We start from the raw sequence: 12,500 nt of genomic DNA, 5'->3' as shown, positions 1-12,500 counted from the left end.
CGTAAGTGCTTACGAATAAATTCAGAATAAACATCCCAGCATTGTTAATTAAAGCGGGCCAGATTGAACTAGAGACAGAGATGGAGAAAGGATTGTGGAATCAGACACAGGGAGGAAGAGAGAGGAGAACAGAGACACACAAAAAGAGAGCGAGAGAGAGAGAGAGAGTGGAAGGGAGGGGGAAAGAGGGGGGAATATACTATGCATACTCTTAAGGTCTCCCCTTGTTGTCTGTGCAACGGTGGGTCAATGCAGACAGGATGAAATTCCGTACAAGCTAACTGAACGTTTGGACAGTGGCTGGTCTGAGACTAACTGCCCCATATCTGACAGTCCTTTGTTTGTGTCTTTATTCTTCTTCAGTCAGGTGTGCATATCTTTTAGGCCCATGGCAAAGACATTAACACCACAATGCCCTGCACCAAACAGCTTCCTGCCAGTGCGAGTGGCCCCCAAGGGCGGCGGCTCCGCTTCTCATAGCTCACGACTCTTGAGGTGTGTCAGGTGGGGGAGGGGTGGGGAGTTGGGGTTCGGAAGACAAAATAAAAGAGTGATAAATTATGCATGCAAGATGGCCGAGTGAGTACGATGATGAGAAACAGAGCTAATGGAGTGATATTTTGCGAAGGGCAGGCCTATATAGATGTGAGGCAGCTCGTTTGAACTTGACAGACTGAAACCTTGACAAAGGAGAATGCCTGGGTAAAAAAAATATAGTCAGGGAATGAAACAGTTTTGATGAGTCATTCTCTCACTCAGACATGCCTGTTTTGTTTAGAGATAAAAAAGGCACACAGACTGGTGAATCACAAGGGCAACAGACTTGTGAATTCTCACTCCTCTCCGTCTCTCCCTCTCTCAGAAAATAGCGGCGATGTCTGGTTTGTCATTTTGCTCCGAGGCGGCCGTGTGCATTTGGAACATTTACTACGCATTCGAAGTCGGAATGAGGGGGCCAAAATCACCGTGTCATACAACTAGCTTAGGGTCGTCTGTGCACGTGGAGGGACCGTTTGAGGACTCTGAGCACGGTAAATAAAATGGAACTTATCGGTTTGTGTAATTGCAGAAGCGTTGTGGTTTGTGAAGTGCGTGCTGTGTTGAAACGGGGAGGCTAATGAGTTTGCGGCTGCACGACCCTCTGACTAGAGTCCTGCAGGAGCTCACATACACACTATATTCTTTATGTCAGATAACATATCGTTAGTTTACTGGTAATCACAATATTGGCAACAGCAATATTAATACACCAGTAAACCACTTAATAGAAATGAGTATTCTGTATAAAGAGTATAAAGAGGCTTTATTTAAATAATAGTGTGTACTGCATTCTAATTGGTCTCAGGAATACACAATGAATGTAGAGTGTTTTGAGTAATTAAAGCAATTACACGCTCTAACGCTTGCAAATTATAACACAAGCTAAACTTTAATCTTATTAAAACAATCTTATTTTGTTTTTAATACTTACCGATATAATTCACAATATGACATTTTGTCCTAATTCTTTATATCATCACTCAGCATGGGCCCATCACGGTTACAGATGGCTTGTTCCCATAGCATTAACTACACACTGCTGTAGAGTGATATACGCACATAAAGTTATGACAAAAAGGGGGATTATGTAGTCAGAAGAGCTGCTAGTGCTTATATATATGTGGCAGAAAAAATGGCTCAAATGAGAGAGCTGACCTGCAGCAGACCTTTGACCCCTGAGGAGACGGGCTTGGTGGCAATGTGGTAAAAAACCCAATGAACAGAGAGGTCAGGAAACACTGGTATCACACCAAACACCGTCACACGGAGCACCGTCACACGGAGCACCGTCACACGGAGCACCATCACACCAAACACAGTCACACAGAGCACCATCACACGCAGCACCGTCACACGCAGCACCGTCACACGGAACACCGTCACACGGAACACCGTCACACGGAACACCGTCACACGGAACACCGTCAAACGGAGCACCGTCACACGCAGCACCGTCACACGCAGCACCGTCACACCAAACCGTCAAACGGAGCACCGTCACACCAAACACCGTCACACAGAGCACCATGACACGCAGCACCATCACACGCAGCACCGTCACACGGAACACCGTCACATGGAACACCGTCACATGGAACACCGTCACACGGAGCACCGTCACATCAAACACCGTCACACGCAGCATCGTCACACGGAGCACCATCACACTAGATGGCTCCAAAACATATGAATACTGCCTTTACAGTTCACTACTGTATCTTGTACACAAAGACTTTACTACTTTAATCACAGCAAAAGATCTGTATGAGTATGGCATGCAAATCTGAAACGGCGGAAAAGAGAAATAAATAAATAAACTGGAATGGGTAATGTACTGATGTGATTACCCAGCTTCAGCGCCTCGGTGGCCACACCATGTGAAACCCAATACACCACCAGATGACGAGGCCTGGTCCTACTCCACGTGATCAAACCCACTGGGTTCATTACGTGTGTCCTTTGTGTCCAAGCTTGAAAGGGGAAATAACCACATGGGGAAACGCGAAGAGGAGATGAAGAGTGATGGACGAAAGCGACACACACGGGATGTGATGCACTGCAGCCAACGAGCACAAATGGGTCCCGCAACTCTGGGACGTCTTGCGTCCATCCCTCTGCGGGAAGCTCCAGCACTCTGCTCTCAGACAGCGGTGCCGCCTGCAAACTCATGTACAGTATGTGCCACAGATGCACTGAAGGACATGTGGACTGAAAGCTACAATGGATCAAAAAATAAATCAATAAATCAATTCTCTACTGAACTGGGCCTATTTTTCCTTTACAGCAAATCTCAGTGTTTTGTGTGGGGAACAAGAACCCAGTCCCTCATGCAGTAGTGTCTGCTGTGCTCTAGAGCTGCCTGCTGTCTTCTGTCATGGCTGTCTGAGAGAACAGACTGTGCAGGTGAGAGAAGGAGAGAGTGTAAAATAAATAAATGAATGCTGGATTACTTTGTCATTCTCTGTTCGGCTTGATTTTGATTCCAGACAAGGAATTCAGGGTCGTACCTATCAGGAGACAGGCAGAGAAAGGAAGAGGGAGAGAGAAAGAGAGAGGGAGAGAGAAAGAGAGGAGAGAGAAAGAGAGAGGGAGAGAGAGAGAGAGAGAGAGGAAAAAAGGGAAGGTGGCTAGCACAAAGGGGTTTGACATTTTTTTTAAAAAGAACGTATTGATTTTAACTTTCTGTTCCCCCACCCCACAGCGAAAACACATTACACACTTCAGCTTCAGACATGCGGTGTTCAGGGTTCTTTTTGGTGTTCATTAAAGAAGGGTCTCGCATAATGGAGAAGACCTCATCTGTGCAATCCCAATGGACATTCTTGATGAATACGAAATAGGTATGCCATGATTTCAATTCTAATTGCATACAACAAATGATTTGCCTTGTTGAGAATTCATCTATAAATCTCAATTGTAAAAAAAATAAATAAATAAAGTAAAGAAATGCTTATGCTTATGAAAATGTAGTGAAGAGAAGATTAATCATAGTGAGCAGATGCTAGAACAACAATATATTTCTATATGTGTAATTATGATGGACATATTCACTATGAAATATGTGTGTATTAATGTGAGACCCATGCTTTAATACACCAAAACCTTTAGGCATGAATCAAAATATAAATTTATACAAATGTCCAATGAAGGTTTTGAACAATGTGAACTGAGTGTGTATGTTGTGGATTAAATCACAGAACGCGCACACGTGCGCGCACACATACACACACACATACACATACACATACACACACTCGCGTGTGTGCGAGAGAAAACAAAACATGTCGAGTCAACACAGAGATGACGGAGATGACAGGAAATCAACAGAATAAACAAACTGGGATCAAAGCAACAACATGAAGGAGCCACGCAGCCCTGCCACAGCGTTCCCTGCAGCACACGCACGCTCATTAGTGGCTCAGCAGACCCAATAATGCACTCTACAGCAATAAGGACGGAAAATACAGTGACATGTTGGCATCTAACTGTCAGTCGGGTCATGCTGTTTGTCGCTAAATCCTACCATCTCTATTGTAGATGCTCATCTGATGACAGGACTAGGAGCATGTGACCATGACCATGTGACCTCACCTGCCGTGAGTGGATGACCATGTGACCTCACCTGTCGTGAGTGGATGACCATGTGAGCGGTGCATGCGCTCATCACCTTTACCGCTTTGCTAATCAGTCATAGTATGAGTCCCTGCTCACAAGCCCCTCAAACCCCCAGAAAGCAGGTGGGGCTGTTGCTCACCTGGGGTCCTTCTGGATGCTGTCCACGGAGGGCGAGCGGACAAGCGTGGCCTCCGGGGGCAGCGCCGGCCCTGATTTGCTGTAGGGTGAGTCTGCCGATGGGCAGAACTGCAGGGTGCGGTAGGGGTTGGCGTAGTCACTGGATGTGGATGCTGCCGTCCCGCCTCCGTATCCGGCGCGGGGGAACGTTCCCGTGGCATTCTGGCTGGCCGTGCGCTGCAAGGGGGCAGGGTCCAAGCCAGGGGAGGGCGGAGCTGGGGTGGGAGAGGGAGGGCATAACAGAAAGCTTAGGACCTTCTCAGTGAAGTGGATCAGCTCTTTGGATCACCATTGTGGAGTGAGTACAATGCATGCACACATACATGTGCACGTGACATGGAAGAGCTGACGGCTATCAGAATGGGACAGGGAGAGTCCCACATGACCCTCGCCTTCTACATGGACCACACGACCCACATCTTCTACATGGACCACTTGACCCTTGCCTTTTACATGGACCACACAACCCTCGCCTTCTACATGGACCACACAACCCTCGTCTTCTACATGGACCACACGACCCTCACCTTTTACATGGCAAGGTTATAATCATTAATGAAAACAAATGAAAAAACGAAAACTGATATTGAAAAAACATTTTTGTTAACTGAAATAAATAATAACGGTAATTAAAATAAAAAAAAACTATAACTAACTGTAACTAGATTACATGTTTGGAAAACTAAAACGTTCTGAAATTATAGATAGGATACCCTTCGTTTTCGTGTTTGTCAGTTTATTTATAAGTCTTGTGGACTGATATGAAATCGATAATTTTCACTATTAGTTTTATATTAGCTGACAGAAGCGTACGGCACCTCCTGGTCCATCACGTCTCTTGTTTAGAGCTCCTGCTCGCTATGCTAGCTTGCAAAATTACGGCAATAAAAGTTGGGAGAAAACGGCGAGTCCTGTATGGGATTTTAAAAATATGACTATGAGAAAGACTACATGTCTTGTAGTGGAAACAGGTGATAAAATATATGGAGTAGTTCTCAAGAGGAAAATCCCCATGAATATCAACGCTCACACAAGAGGGCTAACTGCCAATACTTTGACAAGCTAGCCTCAGAGTAGCTCCGCCGAAAGAGAAGCACCATCCCGGCTAGCCGGGAAGGAGAACTGTAATGGACCGTCTTCACCAGTGATTAAATAGCTGCTGGTTAGTTAATATGCAGAAAAACCACAAGCGGGTGCACGCACTAGTTAATGTGTTGAGGCTGGATGTCAACACGACTGTGTGACCCGATTGCCTTTAAAAAGTTTGGCTTTTCACACTAACCAAAATAGGGTTACGCTCCTATGTTCGTCTGTCCTAGTTTGGCAATTTTCAGCAACAGTAATTGAATTCATTTTTTTAATGGAATGTCTATTTGCACCCGGGTACAAGTAGCATTTGCCACACAGCGAGGCAATTTTTACCCCTTAATTTAAAAAAGAATGCGAAACCATCTGCGCATGTCTACCAATGAATGCGCGGGAGTGAAAAGGCGCAAATTCAAAGGAACCGCTGGGAAACGGAGACAGTAGGAAACGGTAAGCAGAATTTGGTTAATAGTTATGTATAAAGGTCCATCACTCAATTTAACTCTACATTTTAAGATATATATTTAAGAAATAGTGACTGATCACTGATATACAGTGGCTTGCGAAAGTATTCACCCCCCTTTACATTTTTCACATTTTGTTACCTCACAACCTGGAATTCAAAGGGAATATTTGAGGGTCTGCATCATTTAATTTATTTAATATATAGAATTTTGCCCATTCCTCATGGCAAAACTGCTCCAGCTCCTTCAAGTTAGATGGTTGCCGTTGGTGAACAGCAATCTTCAAGTCTGACCACAGATTCTCAATTGGATTAAGGTCTGGGCTTTGACTAGGCCATTCCAATATGTTTACATGTTTCCTCTTAAACCACTCAAGTGTTGCTTTAGCAGTATGCTTTGGGTCATTGTCCTGTTGGAAGGTAAATCTCCGCCCTAGTCTCAAATCACTGACAGACGTAAACAGGTTTTGCTCAAGAATATCCCTGTATTTAGCACCATCCATCTTCCCCTCGACTCAGACCAGTTTTCCAGTCCCTGCTGCTGAAAAACATCCCCACAGCATGATGCTTCCACCACCTTGTTTCACTGTGGGGATGGTGTTCTTGGGGTGATGAGATATGTTGGGTTTACGCCAGACATAGTGTTTTCCTTGTTGGCCAAAAAGTTCAATTTTGGTCTCATCTGACCACAGTACCTTCCTCCATACAGTTTGGGAGTCTCCCACATGCCTTTTGTTTGCAGAAACAAGCCTTCCTATTTTTGCCTGTAAGTAAAGGTTTTTTTCTGGCCACTCTTCCATAAAGCCCAGCTCTATGGAGTGTACGGCTTATTGTGGTCATATGGACAGATACTCCAGTCTCTGCTTGGGAACTCTGCAGCTCCTTCAGGGTTACCTTTGGTCTCTGTGCTGCCTCTCTGATTAATGCCCTCCTTGACCGGCCTGAGAGTTTTGGTGGGCGGCCCTCTCTTGGCAGGTTTGTTGTGGTACCATGTTCTTTCCATTTGATGATGATGGATTTGATGGTGCTCCGGGGGATCATCAGAGATTTGGATATTTTTTTATAACCCAACCCTGACTTATACTTCTCTACAACTTTATCCCTGACTTGCTTGGAGAGCTCCTTGGTCTTCATGGTGTTGTTTGGTTAGCTCAATGGTGTTGCAGCCTCTGGGGCCTTTCAGAAAAGGTGCGTATATACTGACAGATCATGTGACACTTAGATTGCACACAAGTGGCCTTCATTTCACTAAGCATGTGACTTCTGAAGGTAATTGGTTGCACCAGAACTTTTTAGGGGCTTCATAACAAAAGGGGGTGAATACATATGCACATGCCAATTTTCAGTTTTTTATTTTCATATTCTTTATATACATATATTTTTTTTTCATTTCACTTCTAAAACGTAGACTATTTTGTGCAGATGCATCACATTCAATTCAGATTTTAAAAAATACATACAGGTTGTAATGTAGTAAAATAGGGAAAAATCCAAGGGGGTGAATACTTTTGCAAGGCACTGTATTTTTGAGCTAATAGGAGCATTATAGCTAACTTCCAAACAAACATCATCTTACTTATTTTATGTTCACAGACAATGAAGAAATCTCTTCTAAAACGAAGTTCAGAGGTAAAGTAAATCCAGTTTGTGATAAATGTAGCCAGGCCCGTTGACAGTCTTGCTGGGGCCCGGGACAAAAACGTTTCATTCCCCCCCCGCGCGCACGTCATTTGAACTTTCTCTGTAGCAGACAATCCTTGGGTTAGGTCATATAGTATATAATATAGCCACACATCAAAGCTGTTTCTGACAGCTGACTGGTTTATACTTGACGCGTCGTGAGCGACGCGAGGGTTCGCAAGGCAAAAATGACGTAATCGCAGTGGCTCTGCCCATGCGCGAGGGCCTCACGCGTTGTCAATGCGAGGTCGTGCACCTCTCGACTTTTGTAACTTCGCGCGCACCACGCTTCAGCGCAATGAACAGTCATGTTTGCAGGGTTCATACACCTTTTTAAGGTGGAATTCAAGCACTTGTACGTCACTTTAAAGGTCCATTTCAATATTTTCCAGCACATTAAACTTAATTAAGTTAAATATTTATACATATACTCGAACTGATTCGAAATAATTAGCTTTTTATCACATTATTCAATGGTTGTTTATTTTCAAAACGCCCAATATTAACTTCTTCACGTTCTCTCGTGTTTCGTCCTCCAGTTACAAGTGGCTAACGTAATACAAGAGAACTGTTCAGTCAGACAGATATTTGTTGTGAAACGAAGTAGTTACAATTTCAAGCATTTTCAAGTACTTTAGCCTAAATTCCAGCACTTTTCAAACCTGGAACACAATGCAACTTTAAAATTCGTCAGGTAAATGTTTTTCCTTTCTTTTCTGCGCTCCAGATTTCTGTATTTACTTTAACTATCCACCACTGTATTTCCTGCTGTTGGGTGGGTACCAGCCGGTTACGCTGGATCAATCCATTTTTCAGTGGGAGGCGGAGGTGTATGCACTTAATGGAAAATATGCAGATAGGTAAAAAACATATATATTTTAGCCATTGAGCTTATTTTGAGTACAGAATTTTCTATTAATGAAAGATTTCAAGATTATTTTTAAATTATAGACTTTAAATAAAAATAAATTGCTGGGCTCTTTGATGGGCCACCCTGGCCTTGGGGCCCAGGACAACAGACCCGGTTGTCCCCCCCTGTCGACGGGGCTGAATGTAGCTATATTTTATTTTCTATTCTGTTTATTGTTGATGTAAATGTTTGTTTAGCAGGAAAATAGCATGCGCTATGACGGAGCGCGCTGGCCACCCATGGGACCCTATTTTACACCCTGTGCATGACGTGTCGCAATGGTCATTGCTATCTTACACCCCGTCGAAAGTCTATTTGTACGCCTTTAGCCTGTGCCGCTTAAATAACAACGGTCTTTGCACATATACTGTGCACATGGGCGTGGTAGTGGGGGGAAAAGTGGACCTGACTACCCAGGGCCCAAGTAGGGAAAGGGGCCCATTTTGCTCATGTGCCTCTTTTCTGGCATTTATAGGAGCCCACTGACATTGAGAGTGTACAGGGCCCAGAATTTGCTGCCACGCCCCTGACTGTGCATATATGTGTGCTGGTCTCAAAATGAGGTGTGTTCAGGTAAATGTCACTGTAACGTAGCTCGCGCTACAGAGCTTGGAGGCGGACACAAACGCTGAGGAGAGCGAGAATTATTAAGGGGAATTCCATAATCAAAGTCATTCAACAGGCAGGGGTCATAATAGGCGAGCCATCCAGGTTTGACAGATGAACAGGCGTGACGATACTAAGAATTAAACAGGGCACTAAGACACCGAACAAACACTTTAAATCAAACACGGGGTAAACACATACAAACTAGAAAATCAGGCTACGGAAAACACAGACAATTAAGCAACGAAACGAGTAGAACTCACAGACCAGGAAGTGTAGAACACTGAACAAAGAGCATGAATAACAAGAGCACAAACTAACCAAATAGAACAAAACAACCGATAAACTACATGGGTTAACACAGGAACTATAAATACACAGAACTAAACTAGACACAGGTGAAGACACTGATGACACGGGCGTGGCGGGGGAACATGGAGACAGACACGCAGGGAACAACACAGACACGAGGAGCAGGAACCCGAAGTGACAGAGAGGGGGGCGTAGCCCTACGTGACAGTCGCATTGCTATCTTACAAAAACAATTTTGTCTAGTCTATTTTTTGAGTTTTGTGTAAAATTATATAATCTCGCCTTCTACATGGACCACACGACCCTCGCCTTCTACATGGACCACACGACCTTCGTCTTCTACATGGACCACACAACCTTCGTCTTCTACATGGACCACACGACCTTCGTCTTCTACATGGACCACACGACCTTCGTCTTCTACATGGACCACACGACCCTCGTCTTCTACATGGACCACACGACCCTCACCTTCTACATGGACCACACGACCCTCGTCTTCTACATGGACCACACGACCCTCGTCTTCTACATGGACCACACGACCCTCGTCTTCTACATGGACCACACGACCCTCACCTTCTACATGGAGCACACGACCCTCACCTTCTACATGGACCACACGACCTTCGTCTTCTACATGGACCACACGACCTTCGTCTTCTACATGGAGCACACGACCCTCGTCTTCTACATGGAGCACACGACCCTCGTCTTCTACATGGACCACACGACCCTCGTCTTCTACATGGACCACACGACCCTCACCTTCTACATGGACCACACGACCCTCGTCTTCTACATGGACCACACGACCCTCGTCTTCTACATGGACCACACGACCCTCACCTTCTACATGGACCACACGACCCTCGTCTTCTACATGAAGCACACGACCCTCGCCTTCTACATGGACCACACGACCCTCGTCTTCTACATGGACCACACGACCCTCGTCTTTTACATGGACCACACGACCCTCGTCTTCTACATGGACCACACGACCCTCGTCTTCTACATGGAGCACACGACCCTCACCTTCTACATGGACCACACGACCTTCGTCTTCTACATGGACCACACGACCTTCGTCTTCTACATGGACCACACGACCCTCGTCTTTTACATGGAGCACATGACCCTCCTCTTCTACATGGACCACACGACCCTCGTCTTATACATGAAGCACACGACCTTCGTCTTATACATGAAGCACACGACCTTCGTCTTCTACATGAAGCACACGACCCTCGCCTTCTACATGGACCACACGACCCTCATCTTCTACATGGACCACACGACCCTCGTCTTCTACATGGACCACACGACCCTCGTCTTCTACATGGACCACACGACCCTCGTCTTCTACATGGACCACACGACCCTCGTCTTCTACATGAACCACACGACCCTCGTCTTCTACATGGACCACACGACCCTCGTCTTCTACATGGACCACACGACCCTCGTCGTCTACTATGGTAATCTTTATTGTGGAGCTTTCCAGTCAATTGGCGCTCTGAAAGGCTCCAGGGTTTCTGTGTCAGCTGCTCTCAATACACACTTTAGTTTGACTGGGTTGGTAGTGCATCCTGTATTCTGTATGTCACTCTGATCCTGAGCCTAAAAATCCTCTTTTCTGGGTCTGTGTCAAGAGTAAGTGAAGTGCAGCCTTTTACAGTTTTTGACGACTGCTAACATGCGTTTCCCAATACTTGTGATACATTGTCAAAACTCTAAACACAGCAACACATTGACCTCACACAAATAGCCAAATAGTTAATATCGTGTTCAAAAGTGCACTTTCTTAACTAAATACCAACTCTGCATTTCACAACTCAAACAAAATTTTCTCTTTATAACTTTATTCACTAACTTTGTTAAAACACAGCAAACCTGGTTCAGTATCCAATCATTCTTTCAAACACTAGCACATATTCTCTATTCAAGATGAACATAGTCAATCACTGCACAACCACTGTAAAAAACTAACATTTGATGTAATATTTTACTCTCTCCCAGCAAACAACAGATATTTTACAGTAACATCTGTTTTTTTTCTTAGTCAGTTAATTTTTACTGTAATCTGCTTCATTTGGACTTTTTTTCAATTGTGTGCATTTTTGGCAACATACTGTCTACACAATGAGTGATATTTACTGTTAGGTACTATATGGAATGTAGATTAGACAAAAAAGGAGTCACTAACAGTATTGCAGTAAAAGTTATATTTTACTGTATTAGGGACATTACTGTAAATTGTGGCCTAACCCAAAAAATAATTACCGTAATTGTAAACATAATTAGCCATGGTCCCATATGTGTAAAAATACACATATACAAAAAAAGCCACACAAGGGGGAAAAACAGAATACAAAACTGAACAGTCTTGTTATGTGTAATGTAAGTGGTATCAGCAGTTGGCCACAGGTTTTCATCCTCATCACATCTGATGTTGGCCCTTGCCATGCACCTGGGGTAGAAAAGCTTGGTATGCCTTATTCACCCCTGGCAGTCTTCATTGCATCCAGGAGGGACATTTGGTCATGGGGCCGATGATCATACACCTTCCACCTCCAGACTGAAAAAAGTTCCTTAGTGGGGTTGAGGAAAGGTGAGATGGGCGGGAGGAAAAGGGACATCACTCTTGGATGGTCTATAAACCAGTTTGTGATGACATGAGATTGACAAAATGTTACATTGTCTCATCACAAATGTCCTCGTGTTTCCTCCCACCTGTTCCATTTCTGCTTCTGGAACCAGTTGTTGGTAGAGTTCATTCAAAAACAAAAGAAGGAGGTCACTGTTATAGGGACCAATCTGGCATTTGTGAAGGACCAAACCAGCACTTGAGATTGCAGGACAAATTGTTATATTTGCTCCTCTCTGACCCGGTACATTACTGTACTTCATTTTATTCCATTGATCTATATGTGCCAAAAATATGTATTACAGTAATAGCTTTTCAGCTGTCTTTGTTTTTGCAGAACTTTGCATTTTATACAGTATATACAGTAGTGTTAAGGTTTTGAACTTTAGGTTTTCATTTTTGTCATGCTGTGTGCAAGCAATTGTAAATAAGGCAAAAATTATCCAGAATTTTGTTATTGG

General features: G+C 44.2%; 2 protein-coding genes across 2 annotated transcripts in view; both read right to left on the bottom strand.

The window, feature by feature from the left end:
• The window catches only part of LOC143485476 (uncharacterized), an 8,582-nt gene extending 6,397 nt beyond the window's left edge, over positions 1 to 2,185 (bottom strand). The window contains exons 1-2 of the mRNA XM_076984920.1: positions 1,888 to 2,185; positions 1,696 to 1,778 (exon numbers count right to left, since the gene is read on the bottom strand). Coding sequence (XP_076841035.1) covers positions 1,696 to 1,778; positions 1,888 to 2,185 — 381 coding nt within the window. The remainder of the gene's footprint in view (positions 1 to 1,695; positions 1,779 to 1,887) is intronic.
• The window catches only part of ctnnd2b (catenin (cadherin-associated protein), delta 2b), an 88,202-nt gene that overhangs the window by 29,865 nt on the left and 45,837 nt on the right, over positions 1 to 12,500 (bottom strand). Inside the window, exons 6-9 of the mRNA XM_076984726.1 lie at positions 10,644 to 10,835; positions 9,679 to 10,538; positions 6,776 to 6,908; positions 4,295 to 4,547 (exon numbers count right to left, since the gene is read on the bottom strand). Of these exons, the coding sequence (XP_076840841.1) occupies positions 4,295 to 4,547; positions 6,776 to 6,908; positions 9,679 to 10,538; positions 10,644 to 10,835 (1,438 nt within the window). The remainder of the gene's footprint in view (positions 1 to 4,294; positions 4,548 to 6,775; positions 6,909 to 9,678; positions 10,539 to 10,643; positions 10,836 to 12,500) is intronic.

This window comes from Brachyhypopomus gauderio, unplaced genomic scaffold (genome assembly GCF_052324685.1).
Source record: "Brachyhypopomus gauderio isolate BG-103 unplaced genomic scaffold, BGAUD_0.2 sc34, whole genome shotgun sequence".
In the NCBI taxonomy this organism is placed as follows: Eukaryota; Metazoa; Chordata; class Actinopteri; order Gymnotiformes; family Hypopomidae; genus Brachyhypopomus; species Brachyhypopomus gauderio.
The sequence above is the reverse complement of the archived record's forward strand: the minus strand, read 5'-3'. Positions and strand labels throughout refer to the sequence as shown.